Source organism: Heloderma suspectum, chromosome 2, assembly GCF_057233095.1.
Source record: "Heloderma suspectum isolate Gila_16-S chromosome 2, 16-S_ref, whole genome shotgun sequence".
NCBI lineage: Eukaryota > Metazoa > Chordata > Lepidosauria > Squamata > Helodermatidae > Heloderma > Heloderma suspectum.
This window is the reverse complement of record NC_139459.1, coordinates 394,702,628-394,724,221: the sequence shown is the minus strand read 5'-3', so window position 1 is coordinate 394,724,221 and position 21,594 is coordinate 394,702,628. Positions and strand designations below refer to the sequence as shown.

At 47.2% G+C, this 21,594-nt stretch overlaps 2 protein-coding genes across 2 annotated transcripts in view; both read left to right on the top strand.

The window, feature by feature from the left end:
* Positions 1–8,928, top strand: part of LOC146356498 (vomeronasal type-2 receptor 26-like) — a 40,744-nt gene extending 31,816 nt beyond the window's left edge. The window contains exons 8-9 of the mRNA XM_084830151.1: positions 6,614–6,723; positions 8,728–8,928. Coding sequence (XP_084686277.1) covers positions 6,614–6,723; positions 8,728–8,928 — 311 coding nt within the window. The remainder of the gene's footprint in view (positions 1–6,613; positions 6,724–8,727) is intronic.
* A 3,334-nt stretch (positions 8,929–12,262) lies between these two features.
* Positions 12,263–21,276, top strand: LOC146356497 (vomeronasal type-2 receptor 26-like). The gene is made up of 5 exons (XM_084830150.1): positions 12,263–12,424; positions 14,140–14,955; positions 17,896–18,123; positions 19,960–20,086; positions 20,366–21,276. The coding sequence occupies exons 1-5, from the start codon at positions 12,263–12,265 to the stop codon at positions 21,274–21,276; spliced, it is 2,244 nt and encodes a 747-aa protein (XP_084686276.1).
* The last annotated feature ends 318 nt before the right edge of the window (positions 21,277–21,594 follow it).

Here is a 21,594-nt window from a genome sequence, read left to right as displayed (position 1 = left end):
AATCCCACATCCTTACCGGGGCTTCTGCTTCCGGATCTTTGCGGGATTAAGATCAACTCCAGGCTGACACAGGTTGTTTTTATTTCCTGGCAAGTTCTATATGTTTCATTTTATAGCCACTAGATGGTGCTGCTGTTATAGCATCATTACAGAAGTACACCCAGCAAGTAAAGCTCTCCATAGTGCTTCCTAGAGAAAAGTTGGACTTTCCCATGCTTTACGAAGGTGGGATAACGGTCATAAACTGTGGGAGGGCCTTGGAGGTTGATGACATCATGTAAAGGACCCACAGACTTTCCTGAGAAAGCAATCTGGATCACATGCTATAAGCCCCATGTGGAGAAGCCCAGAGTGTAGGGATGATTTATGATTGTAAACTGCCTTGAGTACCATTTTTCTTGGTAGAAAGGTGGGTCACAAATCCAGTAAATAAATACAATAAAGATAAGTCCCATGAATTCCAGTGGGAGCACCTTCCAAGTCAAATTCCCACAAGGGGAGCCATTTTCAGTAGATTCCCAAGGTGCTTGGAGGGAAGGTTAATCCTTCCCTCCCAAGTTGTGAGCCCACCCCAAATCAGCCACCTCGGCTGCAACTATATGCGTACATCCAGAGGCTTGTTTCCCCACACGTCTACCTTCTGTGGGGGAGAAGGAGGGGGAGCTGCAGGCCAGTGAAGGAAGCCATGTCCACTGTCAGTTTCCTGCCCCTGATTTATGCCATTGGCAAGTGGTTATGCTGAAAAATGCTGTTTTGTGTATCTCATTGCTATTGCTGATTTTGCTTGTGCTGTGAATTATTCTGAGGCAGACACATGAAGAACACAGGGGATAAATATTTCCCAAGCAAATGCATGAATGAGTAAAGAAAATTTGATTCCCACCCTGCCCTCCCTGTACTTGGGGAAGCAGGTGTGTGTGTGTGTGTGTGATTTTTTTTGCACAAATGGCCCCGTCAGAAAGGGTTAATCATTTTCTTCCCTTTCTTCTTTCACTTTCGCTGCTTCCCTGAACCTTAAGAATAAATGCCCAGAATCTGATCACAGATCCCCCAGCATCACAGGTCCCCCAGCCTCCCCCAGTCTGAGTTGCTGTTATTGCTCCTCCTCTCCTTCTCCTCCCTCCCCCCCTCCTTCTCCTCCAGATTTACTACGAGATCAATCCTATGGCCCATAGACAGACTCTGAGGTGCCATTGGATAGCTCGGATTCCTGGATCCGAGGTCAGAGACAGCACTCCGAACTTGGAGCCAGGAGCCTGAGCTCCCCTGCCCTTTGCAGCTGACCCAGAGAGAACCACGCCGCTGCCTCTCCAAGGTTGCAAGCTTGGAGAGGAGAGAAAGGGGATGGTTCTGTGGGCAGGGAAGGGAGGGGACTGGAGAAGTGGAGATTTGTGCTATCTCCAGGCCTCCCCAGCCTCCTTTCCTCCCCCTCCCCAATGACTCTGCTAGACCGGCGAAAAAGCCCGCCTAGCAAAAATACAGCATGGGAAGAATTGGGAGGTGAAGATCACCTCCGCTGTGCCTTCTGCTCTGCTTTGGATGGCTGTAAGCCCCTGATTTCGTGGGACCGAGACCCAAGTACGTCGCGAAGACCCATGGACTTGCCAGGTATGCTGTCTCCCGGGACGACGGATTAGAGATGTGACCGAAAGGTTGCCTGCACTCATCAAGCCCACTGACAGGTATCCCTTTCTTCTCATCCATGTGGGAACAAATGATACCACCAAGCGGAGCTACGAAGAGATCACGTCAGACTTTGAAGCTTTGGGAAGGAAACTCAAGAACTTTGGGGCCCAGATAATTTTCTCATCCATCCTTCCAGTAGTTAGAAGAGGGACAGAAAGGGAACAAAAAATACTCCAGGTGAATGACTGGCTACGAAGGTGGTGCCGACGAGAGAGATTTGGATTCTGGGACCACATGCTATACTTCCTGGAAGATGAGTGTTGGCTGGGGACGGGTTGCACCTCACAAAGGATGGGAAGAATGTGTTTGGCCACAGCATGAAGAACTTCATCAGGAGGGCTTTAAACTGAATCCTACGGGGAAGGGAGATGTAAAGTTGGAGGTAACAATGGACGAAGGCTCATGCACTGCAACTTATTTATTTATTTATTTATTTCTATACCGCCCAATAGCCGAAGCTCTCTGGGCGGTTCACAAAAATTAAAACCAAACAACACACAATAAAACAATTTAAAATACATAGAACATTAAAACCACAATATAACAATACAACCACAATAAAACCTAGCAGCAGTACAGGAGTTTAAAATACAGATTTAAAACAGCAAAGATAAAAATTTAGAAAGCTAAAATGCTAAAATGCCTGGGAAAATAAAAAGGTCTTCACCTGGCGCCGAAAGGAGTACAATGTAGGCGCCAGGCAAACCTCACTAGGGAGCTCATTCCAGAGCCGGGGTGCCACAGCAGAAAAAGCCCTCCTCCTAGTAGCCACCCACCTCACTTCCTTTGGCAGGGGCTCTCGGAGAAGGGCCGCTGATGATGATCTTAAGGTCCGGGCAGGCACATATGGGAGGAGGCGATCCTTCAGGTAACCTGGCCCCAAGCCGTTAAGGGCTTTAAATGTTAACACCAGCACTTTGAATCGGGCCCAGAAATGGACTGGCAGCCAGTGCAGCTGGAAAAGTACTGGCGTAATATGAGCTCGCAGGCCAGTCCCTGTTAACAATCTTGCTGCCCTATTTTGGACCAGAGAACAGCTGAGAGAACAGCTCTAATAGCGCCCAATAGTCTTCAGACACAAGTAGGAAGAAAGCCAGACTATGAAGCACATGATCTTCGATGTCTATATACTAATGCCCAGAGTATGGGAAACAAACAGAACGAACTTGAACTCTTAATACAAGAGGGAAATTATGACCAGATAGGTATAACTGAGACTTGGTGGGATGACTCTCATGACTGGAATACAGTAATTGAAGGATATAACTTGTTCAAAAAGAACAGGAGGAACAGAAAGGGAGGTGGGGTTGCACTGTATGTGAAAAATACGTATCTCTGCACAGAAATACAGGAGGATGAGCTTGGTAGCCCCATTGAGAGCATCTGGATCAAAATAAATGGAGCAAAGAATAAAACGAACCTCGTGGTCGGAGTCTACTACCGGCCACCCAATCAAGGAGAAGACAAGGATGAAACTTTTGAAAAGCAAATAGCTAATGTTTCAAGGAAGCATGATGTAGTAGTCATGGGGGACTTCAATTTCCCCGATATTTGTTGGGAGACAAATTCTGCAAAACATGGCCCCTCCAGGAAATTCCTGACTTGTGTGGCGGATAACTTCTTCCTACAGAAAGTAGAGGAAGGAACTAGAGGATCGGCTATCCTTGACTTGATCCTAACCAACAGAGATGACTTAGTGGATAAAGTAGCAGTTACAGGAACTCTGGGGGAAAGTGACCATGTTGTACTTGAGTTCTTGGTTCTAAGGGAAGCAAAAGCCGAGTGTAGTCAAACGCGTACCCTGGATTTTAGGAAAGCTGATTTTCATAAACTCAGAACAATGATCAGTAAGGTCCCATGGCAAGCAATGCTAGTGAGAAAAGGAGTCCAAGATGGGTGGGAGCTTTTAAAAAAGGAAATTCTCAAGGCACAGTTACAAACAATTCCAACAAAAAGAAAAGGCGGAAGACAACAGAAGAAGCCAATGTGGCTTCACAAAAAGCTTAGAGATGACCTGAAAACAAAAAAGGACACATATTGGAAGTGGAAAGAAGGCCAAGCAACAAAGGAAGAGTACAGGCAGGTAGCACAGAATTGCTGGGATGGCGTCAGGAAGGCTAAAGCTGAGAACGAGCTGAGGTTAGCGAGGGATGCTAAAAGCAACAAAAAGGCTTTCTTCAGCTACGTGCATAGTAAAAGGCAGAGGAAAGAAATGGTGGTTCAGCTATTAAATAAGGATGGCAAAATCATAACAGATGACAAAGAAAAGGCAGAGGTGCTCAATTCCTACTTTGGCTCAGTCTTCTCCCAAGAGAGGATCTATGACCCCCCTGGCAAAGGCGAAGTACAGGCTGAAGAGGCGGGATTGCAGCTTGAGATCGATAGGCATATGGTCACGGAACACCTAATTACTTGGAATGAGTTCAAATCTCCAGGGCCAGATGAACTGCACCCTAGAGTAATAAAGGAACTGGCAGAAGAACTCTCAGAACCGCTGTCTATTCTCTTTGAGAAATCATGGAGGATGGGTGAAATGCCAGATGACTGGAGGAGGGCTAACGTTGTCCCTATCTTCAAAAAGGGTAAAAAGGAGGAACCTGGGAACTACAGACCAGTCAGTCTGACATCAATCTCTGGGAAAATTCTGGAGCAAATGATCAAGCAATCAGACTGTAAGCACCTTGAAAACAATGCCGTGATTACTCGAAGCCAACATGGATTTGTCAAGAACAAATCTTGCCAGATGAATCTGATCTCATTTTTGGATCAAGTAACCTCCCTTGTGGACCGTGGGAATGCTGTAGACATAATATACCTCGACTTCAGCAAAGCTTTCGACAAAGTGCCCCATGATATCCTGATGAGCAAACTAGCTCAAAGTGGGCTAGAGGAAACAACGATCCGGTGGATCCACAGTTGGCTACAGAATCGGACTCAAAGAGTGCTTATCAATGGGACCTTCTCAAACTGGGGAGAGGTAACGAGTGGGGCACCGCAGGGCTCAGTCCTGGGCCCAGTGTTCTTCAACATTTTTATTAATGACTTGGAGGAGGAGTTGCAGGGAATGCTGATCAGATTTGCAGATGACACAAAATTGGGAGGGATAGCTAATACTTTGGAAGACAGAAACAAAATTCAAAGTGATCTGGATAGACTGGAGCGCTGGGCAGAAAACAACATAATGACATTTAATAGGGATCAATGCCAAGTTCTGCACCTAGGAAAAAGCAACCAAATGTACAGTTACAAGATGGGCGATACATGGCTCAACAACACTACAAGCGAGAAGTATCTTGGAATTGTTGTCGATCACAAGCTGAATATGAGCCAACCATGTGATGTGGCTGCAAAAAAGGCAAATGCTATTTTGGGCTGCATTCATAGAAGTCTAGCTTCCAAATCATGTGAAGTACCAGTTCCCCTCTACTCAGCACTGGTTAGGCCTCATCTGGAGTACTGTGTCCAGTTCCGGGCACCACACTTGAAGAAGGATGCAGACAAACTGGAGAGAGTTCAGAGGAGGGCAACAAAGATGATCAGGGGACTGGAAGCATGGCATGTTTAGCCTTGAGAAGAGAAGACTGAGGGGAGATAGGATAGCGCTCTTCAAGTCCTTGAAAGGTTGTCCCAGAGAGGAAGGCCAGGATCTCTTCTTGATCATCCCAGAGTGCAGGACACGGAATAATGGGCTCAAGTTAGAAGAAGCCAGATTCCGGCTGAACATTAGGAAAAACTTCCTGACTGTTAGAGCAATACGTACCCAGAGAAGTGGTGGGCTCTCCCACACTGGAGACATTCAAGATAAGGCTGGACAGCCATCTGTGAGGGATGCTTTGACTTGAATTCCTGCACTGAGCAGGGGGTTGGACTTGATGGCCTTGCAGGCTCCTTGTTGTTGCTGTTCAGTCGTTCAGTCATGTCCAACTCTTCGTGACCCCATGGACCATAGCACGCCAGGCCTTCCTGTCCTCCGCTCTCTCCCGGAGTGTGCCTACCCTACTATTCTATGATTCTATGATTCTATGATTTCAGAGGCATATGTCCAGCCCCATAGGATTGCACCCTTAGTGGTGTACATAGAAGAGAATCAAGACAGCTCTGTCCACAGGCTTGCGATCTAAAAGATGCTGATGCAAAAAGGGAAAAGGGATAGGGAGGGGAAAAGGAAACAAGCACATTCAAGCACTGCCTCTGAAAGTTTCATAGCAGATCTAATACTGACCAGCTTGAATTCAAAGAGCTTAAGAAGAGGAGCCAAATGGAGCGGGTCCCTGCAGTGCCTATGGAGTGGCCCTGTGTCCCACCTCAGTCTCCCTCTGCTGCAGTCTGGTGGAATGGCTGCTGGTAGATGTGGGAGAGGAGGAATGCCTCATTGTCTCCCATTGAACACATGACAACATCTTCTGTACTCGACAGAAATTCAAACTTCAGCATCGCGTAAGGCTGTGGAAGCAGGATCAGAGCTGTGTGCCTTCCACGTAGCTGGACATCAAGCGGACCACTCAACCCCCTCCCCAGACAACAAAAGTAAAAAGGCCAGGGGATACTTGGTAAGAGTAAAACTAGACCAGGGCTAGGTGTGCACAAGTGCTTTTCATCGGCATGGAAGTGCGCTGTAAACTGTCGGGGCACATTATGCATTCTGTATACTGCTTTTCTAAAGTTATTTCCAACTTCTCATTCTGTATCACGAAAAATACCGCAATCAATGTCATTGGGTGAGCTATGAGGTATAGATGCAGATGAGAGAGATAGTGTCCCTATGATGGGATCTTCTTGACATGACACAAAGTGTAGATCTGGCCCTGGCCCTGGCCCTGGCCCCATTGAACCTTCTTCCTTCTCTGTGATTCATTTCCCTGGACAGCACCTAACACTCTTTGCTTCATGGTCCCTGTCTTTCTGGCAAGACCCTTTCTCCTTCCAGGTGTACCGAAAGCTGCCGCCCAGGATCTGCCACGGGGACTCAGGAAGGACAACCACTTTGCTGCTATGCCTGTTCTTTGTGCCCAGAGGAGACTGTCTCAACTCAGGAAGGTGGCTGACCATTGCATCAGATGTCCTGAAGATCAGCATCCAAAACAGAAGAAAGATCTATGTGTCCCTAAGGATATTGCCTTCCTGTCCTATGAAGAATACTAAGGGGTCATCCTGGCTTCCTTTGCTCTATTCTTGTCCTCAAACACAGCCTTGCAGCCCTGCCCTTTCAGCTGCCATGATCTCAATGAGACTTTCCAGCCTTCAGAAACACCCTGCATGCCTGTTTCATCAGTAATTGGGCATTTTGGCTTCTCCAGGCAAAAGTGTGTACGTTGGAAAAAATGGGGTGGGAGCAAGGAATCTGCGGCAGTTTGCTGGAAAGGGTTCAAATTGTGGTGGTGGTCTGTTCTCACAGGAAGACTTCCGATGTTATACTGGAGAATCAGGAATTTTGGCTGCTTCATGTAAAAGGCCTCTCTCAGCCCCTGCCAGTTTGATGACATTCAGTTCTACTCCCCACAGCCAACCCAGAAGTATGTTCCTTTCAAGCACTCTGTGACCCCTGCAAACTGGATTTTAAAAGTACGGTACACTGGGCTCTTCTCGCTTTGTGTGTTCCTGATGGACCAAAGCCAACTCCAGGAAGATCCAGATACTGCTCGATTGTGCTTCTTGTTCTGTTGTCATGAAGTCCCCTCACCCCTGGGTCATACTGCAAAGGAGAGAAAAAAAGGAGGGTTTCAGTAATATTAGGTGCATGCTGGGATGGGGCGTCCTGTCTCCTCAGCCTAATTCTTCATTATAATTCACACACACGCAGACACGCCTTTCGTACCACTTCAGACGTGAGCCCACGTTTTAGCCCTGGCATATCTGCAGTCTATGGTCAACTACATATCTCAAGGTCGAAAGGCAAACAGAGGTCAGAAACTCTGTGCTACTGGTGCAGAAGAGGTGAGTCCAAAGCAGGAGGGGAGGGAAAGCCGAGGTCAAGCCCAGCTATTTGTTTATTTTATTCAATACATTTCTCTCCTACCTTTCCACCTGGGCACCCCAGGCGGTTTAGCATTTTTAAATTCAGAAACAAAGGCATGTTATCAAGAAAACCCCAGGATCACCCTCCCCAAGCCCTGTCGCGTCGTCATCCAGACACAAGTCAGGCAGGCAGCAGTTGCGAGACCCCCTTGTCAGTTGGCCCCTGTCCTCACGTTGCAGTGCAGGACTCTCATGCTAGAGCAGTAAAGACGGTAGTGATGGTTCAGAGTTAAGTTACTCCATGGTAAAGTTACTAAAAGACCAGCTATATGGTCAGAGGCAGGGAGAGCAGGGAGGCACGCATGGGATTTTACAGTGTATAAATACGGAAACTGACAATAGTTTCCAAAAACCCAGAGACACCAGGAAACAGTTAGAATCACAGAACCATAGAATAGTAGGGTTGGAAGGGGCCTATAAGACCATCGGGTGCAACCTCCTGCTCAATGCAGGAATCCAAGTCAAAGTATCCCTGACAGATGGCTGTCCAGCCTCATCTTGAATGCCTCCAGTGTGGGAGAGCCCACCACCTCCCTTGGTCGTGGGTTCCATTGTTGTATTGCTCGAATAGTCAGGAATTTTTTCCTGATGTTCAGCCGGAGTCTAGCTTCCTGTCACTTGAGCCCATCATTCCATGTCCTGCACTCTGGGATGATCAAGAAGAGGTCCTGGCCTTCCTCTCTGTGACAGCCTTTCAAGTACTTGCAGAACGCTACCCTATCTCCCCTCAGTCTTCTCTTCTCAAGGCTAAACATGCCCATTTCTTTCAGTCTCTCCCCAGAGGGTTTTGTTTCCAGACCCCTGATCATCCTCGTTTCCCTCCTCTGAGCCCTTTCCAGTTTGTCTGCATCCTCTTTAGGAGATGATGGCATGAGTTTCCCCACCTGGGCTTCTCTTCTGCCATGTCTCAGGACACTCTGGTCATAAGTGGCCCCAGAAAATGTGGGGGAAGGGCTACCCCAACCATGCTTCCAGGTCATCAATGGTCCCTGCAGGAGCCAATGGCAAACCCTTACTCTTGAGTAGTTTTTGACCCATGAAGAGCCAGTTGCTTTGGGCCTCGAGGCATCTGCTTCACCTCTGGCTGGCTACAAGCACCTGCGCCTTTTGGCAACTATACGCTTGGGGGTGGAGAAATGGCTCGGCCTCGCCCTGCAAAAGGAGGACATGATCCGCAGGGGCATTGGGCAACCCTTCTGCAGGTCCATCTACATTGTCCTCTGTTGACAGACCTGACAGGACGCCGTCTGCTCTACTGGGGTTGGCCACAGCAGTGCAGGAATTTGGGGACCTTCACCTGCCCTAGAAGGCTGTTGGTGTCTGCAATGTCTGAGTTATCATCAGATGAAGAGGTCACCAGAGTTGGGCCTGGACCACACATGCCAACCCCTGACCACCGTCCCTGCTCGCTGTCGTCGTCTGCACGTGTGTAAAGCTTTACTGTGCTCATGTGGTGGGGAGGTTTTCTGGGGCTGTTTGGGGGCAAGTCAGTCTCCCACAGCCCAGCAATACCTCTCGTTGACTCCCCCGTATAGTGGTCCTTTTCAAACCCCTCATGCAGGACATGGAGGTCTAAGGTGGAGCCCACATCCTGCAGGAAGTGTTTGTGCGCTTGAAGAGATTGGGTTGCATTTAGTACTCATTGGAATCAGTGGGACACATTACTCATGACTTCAGTCCCTTTGATTTCAAGGAAGTGCAACTAACTCAGTCTGGATCCAATGTATGGTGTGCATAGGAGGGGTGAGTTTGTTACATGGACACAGTTCTTTCTGCTGGATGAAGAAAGATGAGCCATTTCCTTGGTCCATGAACACACTGTGGATTCAACAAAAACATGATAAATGTGGGAAATTGGGAGCAGTGACTCCTCCTGCCATGGTAAGGGCGCGTTCTCATTCCATTTCTCTCTCGTCAATGATGTGAGCTGCTAGACACCGTTTGTTAGATTCATATTCTTCATGACTAAGTATGTTGTGGGATTAGTCCTGATCCTGTCTCCCAGGGTGGTATAGGACAGGTCAGGCCAAGCTCCCCTGCCCCCTCACTGTCCCATGTCAGAATCTGGAACCTCATTGTTAAGTTCTCAGAAACATGTTTTCCTCCAGTTCTGCTCCTGGAGCCATACAGAGAGGCCAAGAGGTTGCAGAGGTGTTTCTAACCCTTATAATTATCTAAATAATAGTTATTTCTTCTTCTTCTTCTTGCCATATCCCAAGGGATTCCCCCCGTCCCCGATCATCTTTGAGTGCAATGACATACACTTCAGGAGAAACACGAGGCAATGCCTTGAAACTGTGTTTGGAGGGAGTGGAATATAAATATTCTGCCCTGTGCCACTGAGAGCCTGGACAGAGGTTGAGGGTAGGTAGGGGCTGTGCTGATGTGCAGTTTAATTGAATCCCCTTTGGCTCTGAAGCCCTCAATCCTCGGCTCCCTCCGCAGGATTGAGTGATCTGAGCAGCCGGGTTCTTGTGAGAAAACCATTCATTTAATCATGATCCCTGCAGCCTGGGTCATCAAGAGGGCTTCGGCTTCTAATACTTAGCTGGTTTTGTTGCTGATAGCAGTCCCAAGGGAGATGGTGGCAGCAGGAAGTTGCAGGATGAGCCTGGTGCCGCCCCTGCTGTTGCTGTTGCTGCTGCTGCTTCTGCCCCATGCAGTGTCTGGGGTGCTGAAGGGAAAATGCTCCTTGTCTTTGATAAAGGATCCCAATGAGCCATTGAACTGGTACAGGCCAGGAGATTACTATATTAGCGGGGTCATATCTGCAGTACCTGTTTTCCTTAAACCACCCATCTTCTATATGTCTCCGTTCACCAGAGTTTTGGGGTAGGTCATTTTGTATGCATAGATGTAATGCTACAACATCTGAACCTAACCTCATCGGCTTCCATGTCTGTGTTTGGTAACTTAGTTCAGCCATTTTGCCCCTCTTCTCTCCGCCCCATCCCCCAATTTTGGGATGGCATCAAGGCTTTATGAACACTGGGAACTCATCAAAATATTTATGCTGAAAAGAAGGAAACAACTATATCTAGTAATACTAGTCATGGACCTGTTTGACATACAACTGCAAAGCAGACTAAGGGCATTTCTACACCAGCCTAACATCCTGCATTTAAAATGGGGCTTTCTGCTTCCGTTGTAAATGAAGGATCACAACGGACTCCCTTTGCATGTGCTTTTTCCCTTCCCCTTCCCCCCTCCTCCTCCCCTTATCTGAGTCTTCCACGATCAGTCATTAAACTTTTGTCCCTTCTTGCTGCTTTAACTCTTTTGACGGAGGAAACTGACGTGGAACAGAACTGGGGTAATTTGATAGCTTGTTCTCTGCGATCTGTTTAAAAATGGAACAAAGGGCATTTAGTTCAGGAGGGTCACGGCAGGGTTACTGCGTCATGTAAAGAGCCCACAAACTTCCATGAAGGAGCAATCTCAATCGCGGGGTAAAAGCCCAGTGTGAAGGAGCCCTCTGTCCACGCAGCCTAGAGCAGGCAGAGAGGAGACTTCAGGTATGCGCAACGTGGGAGGTGTGCACAGTTGTGTGAGAATAGGGGGTGATTTTTTCTGGGTCCAAGTTGGAGTAAGGTTTTGGAATGAGTTTCTGAGGTCTACAACAGCCCTCCCAATATGAGTGGGGAGAGGACAGGTCACCCAGGGAGACAAAAGGAATGACTGGACTCCTCTCCTTCTGTAATGGAGAGCAGGTCTGTCCTGCATAGCTGGGTGAACTTTAATTTGGAGAGAACGTTTTCCTCCAAGAATTGCAGAGTGATTTTTCTCCTCCACTCCAGGACAACCTTTGAAATTGCAAATGGGGGACACAAAAGAGACTGCATAAGACATTCAGGCTCTGTCCATAGCCAGGGCCTTCCTAATAGTCCCCCAACACTGGTACTGACCCCAAATGTTCCACCTTACTGTGCACCTCAGGTCATTCCCGCTCATGGTGCCTTTCTGGTTGGCGCCACTGATCAAGGAAGGGCCACACTATAGACTATAGACTATAGTCAGCTCAAAACATGGTAATAGAAAGTGTATGTTTTGTATATTTGCTGATTCACTTCCTGTTTCAAAGCTGATTGCTTCTTATCCACTCTGCCTGTGTCTTTATGAGCAATACCCATTTCGTTGTCTCGAGGTGGGGAACTCCTATCTGCTGTTAGTTCCTTTTTAAGATGCTAGTTCCTATTTACTCGGTAACATGGCTGCCCCCCTCTTGGACACACACTCACACTCACACACATGTGACACATTCTGTGGGGATCAGCTATTGTGCTTCTGGATCTGAGCTCGCATGAGTATAATTCAAAGAGTAAAATCCACAAATGTATATTGCCAGGGCCAGTCCTTGGCATTCAAGAAAGTGGGTACATTATTTTCATGGAACATACGCTGCCAATGTCTGTCACACATGTGTTTTTGCAGGAACCCATTCATATCATACTGGCACATCTTGTCCTTCTTGTTTGCCATCCAGGAGGTCAATCAGAACCCCAGACTCTTACAAAACATCTCACTGGGCTACGACATCTATGACAATTTCTACAGCGCAAGGATGACTTATGGGGCCATGGTAGACCTGCTCTCCTCCGGGCATGCGAATGTTCCAAACTATTACTGCGGACTACGGAATAAACTCTTGGCTGTTATTGAAGGGGCCGAATCGGACATTTCCAAAGACATTTCAGCCATGTCGAGCATCTACAAAATCCCACAGGCAGGAATGGTGTGAGGGGAGTTAGCTGAGTGGATTTCACCGGAGAGGACAGAAGGGGAGCAATGGACATAGAGAGAGATAATCATGTTTCAGAGGGCTGAAAGGGGTCTGAGACAGGGATTTCGCTTCCCTAAATATTCATGGCAAACCAGATACCGCCAGGAAGCCCCAAAGCAGGACATGAGAACAATTGTGGTCTCCCCCTGCTGCTCCCCAGCAACTGGTATTCGGAGGTGCACACTGGGTCTGATCCTGGAGGTGATGTATGGCCATTAGCCTTCCTGATTAGTAGCCATTGGGAGCTTTCTGCTCCATGATTTTGGCTAATACACTTTTCAAGCCATTGAAGCTGGAGGCCATAAGCATGTCTTCTGCAAGCACATTCCATAATTTAGCTGTCGGCTGGGTGAAGAAGCCCTGCATTTTTCAGTCCATCTTGAACATCCCACAATTCGCTTTCTTTGGAAGACTTTATTAGTTTTGTTATCATTGAGGAGAGAGGGGGAAAAATCTTTCTCTGCACCATGCATCATTGTATAAACTTCAATCATGTCCCCTCTTTCTTGTCTTTTCTCGAACCTAAATAGTCCCAAGCAGACACATTGTAGCTGAATCATGAACTAGAAACTGAATGAAAGCTGCATTCCCATGCATGTTTTCTTGAAAGTTAATTCCCCCAAGAATGGTCACAAAATGCTTTCTATGGATAATACCAAAATTGAGGCAGATACATGCAAAAGAAGGTATTTCTTTATGTACCTACATCCCAAGCTACTAAAAGAGATCAAATACCAAAATAGATGAAAAAGTGGCATATAAAATATAAATGAGCAGACATAGGAAAATCAACTTTCCAAAAGTGCCCCCCCCCCAATAATTGCAAAACAAAGCAAAGGAAAAATTATGTGCTTTGAAACAAAGGCTGTGAGCTCGTGATAAGCAAAACCTAGATAAAACTATACAAGCGAGTGAAATTTGCTGTAAGGTCAACGCTTGAGTTTAACATTGTGAATGTGTTTTTCTATTGCCACAGATTTGAGCAACAGCCTTGCCACTAAATAGGTGGTAGTTGTGGCCTTAGCAACTCTGTCGTTTGCAACTGTTAATGTAGGTCGCTGTCCAATTTGGGTATGAATGTTTCAAGGCAAGCATCAGGAATTTGAAGGTTGACCAGAAATGGATTGACTGTCATGGAGTCAGTGTTTGAAAACAGACACAATATGTTCTCTGAGATCAGTCGCAGTCAGGACTTTAGCTGCCATAACATAGTTTGTACAGTGCGTTGAGAAGATACCACCCCTAAGGGGGCCTAGAAGAAATGTTAGTTAGATGGATAGATAGACCTACTGATCATGGTCTATGGCAAAGGCAAAGTGTAGGAATCCAGATGCACCACCTTATGAAATACAATCTTCTGAAACTTCTCCAAGAGCCCCAAAGAAAAGCTTGGTCAAAGTGTAACCGTGATGAGGAAAGAAGCGGACACAGAATGTGGTGGAGACCCAGGGGGGCTGGTAGCTGGTGCTTCTGGAGTGAATGAGCCATTCAGGGTGAGATAAAGCTAAGCTCATTGCGGGAGTTTCACCTCTATCAAGTGCTGTGCCCTTCTATTTTCTTCCAGATATGTGAAAAGTTGTAATTCAGGCTGATGGAGAAAAGTGAAGTAGGACATTTGTAATTTTGTCTGGGCACTAATATCTTCCATTCCTTTCTAGGTGAGTTACGGTTTTGTTTCTCATGCTCTTAGTGATAAAACTCAGTTCCCTTTTATCTACCGGATGGTTCCCGAAGAAGAAGCCCAGTACCTGGGGATTGTCCAGCTGCTCCTGCATTTTGGATGGACCTGGATCGGTGTCTTTGCTGCAGAGAGTGACAATGGAGAGAGGTTCGTGAAGACCTTCACACCTGCGCTCATCAGGAATTCCATCTGTGCTGCCTTCTCACAGCGCATCCCAGCAGTGACGCTGGAAAGAACTTTCCTGCCCCTTGAAATAGTCCCCAAGTGGAACAAAGTCAACGTATCCGTCTACTATGGGGAGACTCGTTCCTTCTATAGTACAGTAGTCCTCTTGCAAAGAATGGCTGATATGTATGTAAAACCCATCATGGGGAAGGTCTGGATCACAACAGCTTTGTGGGACCTCACCTTGACATTGACATATGACCTTCTGTCTTCCCAGCATGTCCGTGGCTTTTTTTCCTTCTTAATCCATATAAACCGAAGGCCAAAATATGACAATTATCAAACATTTTTTGTTGCTATGGAGGAGTTTGGGGAGAAAGCATTTGAGTGTTCATATTTAAGGCACGTCTTGTCTGTTAAAGAGAGGAAAAGGTGCCGAGAGAAAGAGACCCTGGCAGCCTTGCCCAGAGAGGTGGTTGAGAAAACTCTGTCTCTAGACAGCTACAGTATCTTCAACCTCATCCAGGCTGTGGCACGTGCCTTAAACGCTGCTCATTCATCCAGACCCAAGCGGAGCATGATGGAGGGTGGAGACAGGCTGGGACTGCAAAGGCTACAGGCATGGCAGGTATTCCTTTTCCCTCACAGATACCTTTGCTGAATGTGACAGCCAATTATTCAGTGATGGATTTGTTAAGGATGGGGAAACTGTTCCTTTGAAAGATAATCCAAGCTAGTTTCTTGTTTTCCGTTAATGAATGCTTATATTACAGGAACTCCCTGCCAGAATAACCGAGAGATACAGCAGCCGACCCTTCTCTGCTACCCTCAGTGCTTTTAAAATGCTTTTCAATCCTCCTAGTAGCTTGGCTTAAGAGGCTTGGGCAAGAGATGGGGTCCACCACTGTAGAGAAAATACACTATTAAACAGGGGGTTCATGAAAGGGATCCTTTGTACATAAGGGAATACGATGGTGTATTTTGTGGTTTGCTGACATTTCTTAAGGACTCAACAGACGCTGTGGTGCATACAAGCCTCTTAAAGACTTCTTTGACCTCAGGCCAAATTATCTGTCTTTCACCCCAGCCAGACATATTCCCTCAGCCAGGTCCAGCTGTTGTGTGCGTTCTTCCTCTGATGCCAAAGCATCTTTTGATGAACTACTGGGCGCTTGGACAGTTTATCTGATTTTTAATGCCTGCTTGTGTACACTTCTTAAGATCTCCGGGCAGCCTCTTGGCATACCATCTGCTATTTACTTCTGGTCTTCATCAGCCAGCTTTGATTATCACAGAGAGTAGCTTAATATTTCTCACCTGGAGTTCTAAGAAGCTTTTTGACAATGTCCCTCACCAACGATTCCCGAGCAAACTCAGCAATCATGGCATCAGAGGAGATGTCCTCTTATGGATCATACAATCATAGAATAGTAGGGTTGGAAGGGGCCTACAAGTCCATCGAGTCCAACCCCCTGCTCAATGCAGGGATCCAAGTCAGAGCATCCCTGACAGATGGCTGTCCAGCCTCGTCTTGAATGCCTCCAGTGTGGGAGAGCCCACCACCTCCCTAGGTAGTTGGTTCCATTGTCGTATTGCTCTAACAGTCAGGACGTTTCTCCTGATGTTCAGCCAGAATCTGGCTTCCTGTAACTTGAGCTCATGATTCCGTGTCCTGCACTCTGGGATGATCTAGAAGAGATCCTGGCCTTCTTCTCTGTGACCACCTTTCAAGTACTTGAAGAGTGCTATCATATCTCCCCTCAGTCTTCTCTTCTCAAGGCTAAATATGCCCAGTTCTTTCAGTCTCTCTTCATAGGGCTTTGTTTCCAGTCCCCTGATCATCTTTGTTGCCCTTCTCTGAACCCTCTCCAGTTTGTCTGCATCCTTCTTAAAGTGTGGTGCCCAGAACTGGACACAGTACTCCAGATGAGGCCTAACCAGTGCTGAGTAGAGGGGAAGTAGTAGTTCCTGGGATTTGGAAGCTATGCTTCTATGAATGCAGCCCAAAATAGCATTTGCCTTTTTTCCAGCCACATCACATTGTTGGCTCATATTCAGCTTGTGATCGACAACAGTTCCAAGATCATTCTCGCTTGTAGTGGTGTTGGCGCACGTATCCCCCATCTTGTAACTGTGCATTTGGTTTCTTTTTCCTAGGTGCAGAACTTGGCATTGATCTCTATTAAATGTCATTCTGTTGTTTTCTGCCCAGCGCTCCAGTCTATCCAGATCACTTTGAATTTTGTTTCTGTCTTCCAAAGTATTAGCTATCCCGCCCAATTTTGTGTCAGTATCAGGATCAGTAACAGGTTAAAGAATGGAAAGGAGACAGTAGGAATAAATGGTACATTCTGCCAATGGAGGGATGTAAAGAGTGGGGTCCCGCAGGGATCTGTATTGGGACCAATGCTTTTCAGCTGATACATAAATAATCTAGAATTAGGAGTGAGCAGGGAAGTGGCCAAGTTTGCTGATGATGCCGAATTATTTAGGCCAGTTAAAACAAAAAGGGATTGTGAGCAGTTCAAAAAGGATCTCTCTAATGGCTATCAAGACAGTTCAATGCAAGTATAAATTGATGCACGTTTGGGCCAAAACATCCAACTTCAAGTGTACGTTGATGGGATCTGAGCTCCCAATGCTGGAGAAATCCACCCCAGACTCAAATGAGGCCAGATTCCACAGGATCCGACCTCCGGAGTCCACGGCAGACCAGCCGCACTCACCTCCGGGTCTGGAAAGGAATTGAGAATAAAACTGGCAAGATCATACTCCCGGTACACAATCCTGTGGTGTCCACACTTACTGTGTACAGTTCTGGTCACCACTCCAAAAAGAAAAGGGGGGAAAAAACTATTGTAAATTTGGGCAAAGTGCAAAAAAAGGCAATTAAAACGATCAAAGTGTTGGAGCAACTTTCTAAGGGGAAAGGTTACAACATCTGGGATTGTTTAGCTTAGGAAAAAGGTGAGTGAGGGGAGACATGATAGAGGTGTACACAGTTATGCATGGTGTGGAGAAAGTAGATAGGAAGACATTTTTCTCTCTCTCTTATAATTCCCATAAAATCTGGGGTCATCCCATAAAGCTGAGTGATGGGAGATTCAGGACAGATAAAAGGAAGTCTTTCTTCACACAGCACAGAGTCAAGCTACAGAATTCACTCCCAAAGGATGTAGTGATGGCCACCATTTTGAAAGGCTTTAAAAGAGCATTGGACAAATTCATAAAGGAGAGGGCTATCAATGGCTACAGGTCCTGAGGGCCCTATGCTACCTCTAGTATCAGCGGCAGTATGCCTATGTACACCAGTTGCTGTGGAACATGGGTAGGAGGGTACCATTGCACTCATGTCCTGCTCGTGAGTTTCCCATGGGCAGCCAGTTGACCACTGTGTGAAGAGAATGCTGGACTAGATGAACCCTTGGTCTGATCCAGCATGGCTCATCTTATGTTCTTACGTCCTTAAATTCTGTGTCTGTGGAGATAAGAACCCTAGTGGATAAGATAGGGCTACCCAGCTGAATTTCCTGCTTTCTCAATGCTGGTGTTTTCTCTGCTCTTCTAGTTACACCCTTTCCTGGGAAACCCCCACTTTTACAATACTTCCTTGGAGGGAGTGTATTTGGATGAGAGGGGGGAACTGACAGCCAGGTTTGACAGTATGAACTGGGTGGCATTTCCAAATAAGTCCTTTGGGGCAGTGAAGTTTGGAAGTATAAAGAGACAGGACTCGTTGGGTGTGAAATTCATCCTTGAACAAGATGTCATTACATGGTCCAGACGGTTTAACCAGGTGGGTAAGAACCACACCGACTCCCTCTCCCTCTCCCTCTCCCTCTCCCTCTCCCTCTCCCTCTCCCTCTCTCTCTCTCACACACACACACACACACACACACACGCACACACACACAGAGAGTCTGTGTAGTAGTACACAGTAGTACACATGGATACAGAAAAATGGGTGGATTATGGTGGCATCATGACCACGTCAGGGCATCCACACTCAACCCACCTTGCAGGTACTGCTCTGTTCAACTGGCCAGGGCAGAAGGAAGCCAGGCTCTTAGGATTTAGATGAGGCTTCACCAACCCAGATGCTTCAGAATATTCAGATTCCCAAGGACTGATTTATTCATTTATTGTTTATTATTACATTTATTAATCGCCCATCTGGCTGGTCACCCAGCCACTCTGGGCAATGTACAACGTACAATGAAACAGTTTAAAACAATAAAATTCTACAATAAAAACATTTTCTAAAATACTCTAACCCACCCCAAATGCCTGCCTGAACAACCACATTTTTAATGCATGACGGAAGCTCATTAAAGAGGGGGCATGGCGGAGTTCCCTAGGGAGGGAGTTCCACAGAGTGGGGGCCACCACAGAAAAGGCCCTCTCCCTCATCCCCACCAGTCTAGCTGTCCTGGCTGATGGGACAGACAGAAGGCCATCCGAGGCTGATCTTGTTAAGCGGCCTGTCTGGTGCTGCTGGAAGCTCTCCTTAAGATAGACTGGGCCGGAACCATATAGGGTTTTAAAGTTCAAAACCAACACCTTGAATTTGGCCCAGAAAACAACTGGTAACCAGTGCAACTCCTTCAGCACTGGAGTGACGTGATCTCGCCGGCGGCTGCCTTTAATCAGGCGAGCCGCTGCATTCTGTACCAGCTGCAGCTTCTGAACCATCTTCAAGGGTAGCCCCACGTAGAGTGCATTATAGTAGTCTAAACGAGAGGAGACCAGGGCATGTACTACCGATGGGAGCAGATGGTCGGGAAGGAAGGGGCGCAGCCACTGTATCAGATGGAGTTGATACAGCGCTGTCCAGCTCACAGCTGACACCTGAGCCTCCATGGACAGCTGGGAGTCCAAAATGACCCCCAGGCTGCAGACCTGGTCTTTCAAGGGTAGCCGTACCCCATTCAGCACCAGGTCAACATCCCCCAGCCTCCTCTTGTCTCCCACCAAAAGTACCTCGGTCTTGTCAGGGTTCAGCTTCAGCTTATTCCTCCCCATCCAGCCACTCACCGTCTCCAGACATTTGGACAGGGATTCTATGACCAACCTTGGTGAAGATTTGAATGAGAGGTAGAGGTGCATGTCATCTGCATATTGATGACACCACACCCCAAACCTCCTGATGATAGCCCCCAGCGGCTTCACATAGATATTAAATAGCATCGGGGAGAGGATGGAACCCTGTGGCACCCCACAAGTGAGTGGCCACAGGTCCGAAACCTCCTCTCCCAGTGCTACGCTTTGGTACCTGCCGGAGAGGAAGGACCGGAACCACCGCAATTCGGTGTGTCCAATGCCCAACCCTTCCAGGCGGTCCAGGAGGATACCGTGGTCAACAGTATCAAAAGCCGCTGAGGGGTCGAGGAGAACAAGGAAGGAGCTGATGTTACACACCCCTGTTCCTTTCGGAAAGGATCCTATCTATGAGGCCTACGGTTGCACGATCCCTGCAGCTTAGGGGACCGGGTTCCAGCCTAAAATCACAGATAAAGGTTCCCAGTTAAAGACCAGTGTCAAGTTTCCTGAGCCTGACCCTAGCATGCTATGGCTCATTTCCACGGACAGCAACTAACAGTCTTTGCTTCATGGTCCCTGTCTTTCTGGCAAGACCCTTCCTCCTTCCAGGTGTACTGAAGGCTGCCGCTCAGGATCTGCCAAGGTGGTCCAGGAAGGACAACCACTTTGCTGCTATGCCTGTTCTTTGTGCACAGAAGAGACTGTCTCAACTCAGGAAGGTGGGTGTCTTTGGATAAATGGCGGCATTTGTGGTAGCTGGGTACTCTGGCATAATCAGAGAGTTTTGAGAGACTTCAAATGCTTTGACCACAGGCTCTGTGGAGCAGTAGATTTCCTGCTACCCCCTTTCAGTAACCAATCATCCCCCCAGCCTTGATGTGACCATTTTTGTGAAACATTGCACCTCAAGCCTAGGTTATTACAAATTCGAACAGTGCAGTTTACCGTTTTGGAAGTGATACCGATTTCAATATCATTTTCCTCCTACTGCTCTTCAGATGCTGACCATTGCATCAGATGTCCTGAAGATCAGCATCCAAATCAGGAGAAAAATCAATGTGTCCCCAAGGATATAACCTTCCTGTCCTATGAAGAATACTTGGGGGTCACCCTGGCTTCCTTTGCTCTATTCTTGTCCTCAATCACAGGCTTTGTGTTAGCAATCTTCATTAAATACCGAGAAACTCCCATCGTCAAAGCCAACAACCGGGACCTCTCCTACATTCTCCTCGTCTCCCTCCTGCTTTCCTTCTTGACCTCCTTCCTGTTCATTGGCCATCCAAGAAAAGCGACCTGCCTTCTCCGACAAATGGCCTTCAGCATCATCTTCTCCGTTGCTGTGTCTTCTGTGTTGGCCAAAACGATCACTGTGGTGCTGGCCTTCCTGGCCACAAAGCCAGGGAACAGGGTGAAGAGATGGCTGGGGAAGAGTTTGGCCAACTGCATTGTCATTTCTTGTTCCGCTGTCCAAGTTGCCATCTGCTCCATCTGGCTGGGCATCTCTCCACCCTTCCCTGACGCTGACATGCACTCTCAGCCTGGACAGATTATCCTGCAGTGCAATGAAGGGTCTGCGGCCATGTTTTATGTTGCCCTTAGCTACATGGGCTTCCTGGCTGCCATCTGCTTCACAGTGGCTTTCCTAGCCAGGAAGCTGCCTGGGGCCTTCAATGAAGCCAAGCTGATCACCTTCAGCATGCTGGTCTTCTGCAGTGTTTGGGTGTCCTTTGTGCCCACCTACCTGAGCACAAAGGGGAAATACATGGTAGCTGTGCAGGTCTTCTCTATTTTGGCCTCCAGTGCTGGGCTACTGGGCTGCATCTTCATGCCCAAGTGCTACATCATTGTAGTGAGGCCTGATCTGAATACAAAGGAGCATTTAACAGCAAAAAGTAAAGATGGCATCTGATTCATAGAATACTCCTGTAAATGTTGAGAATTCATGTGCAGCATAGAAGTAATAAAACCCATGAATACGTCTTGGGAAAGTACCCCTTATATAATGCTGTTCGAACAAATTCCTTCACATAAACAATTAATGATGAAAGTGAATGCTTAAAGACTATGTTGGTCACAGGCCACTGTGCTGCGTGGTTTTCCTGTATTGTTTTCTCTTAGCCTGATTCCCAATACATGTGTGTCACTATATGTAATGAAAGATGCGACTGAGAGACATTTGTGTCTCACGTTTCACACATACTTTTCAGAGTTCACGTTTTTGTCACTC

Excerpts from the sequence above, each read along its gene's own strand:
- LOC146356497 (XM_084830150.1), top strand. The coding sequence starts at position 12,263 with ATGACTTATGGGGCCATGGTAGACCTGCTCTCCTCCGGGCATGCGAAT. Across the intron at positions 12,425-14,139 it reads GCATCTACAAAATCCCACAG|GTGAGTTACGGTTTTGTTTC; the intron begins GCAGGAATGGTG and ends ATTCCTTTCTAG. Across the intron at positions 18,124-19,959 it reads GGTCCAGACGGTTTAACCAG|ACCCTTCCTCCTTCCAGGTG; the intron begins GTGGGTAAGAAC and ends CTTTCTGGCAAG.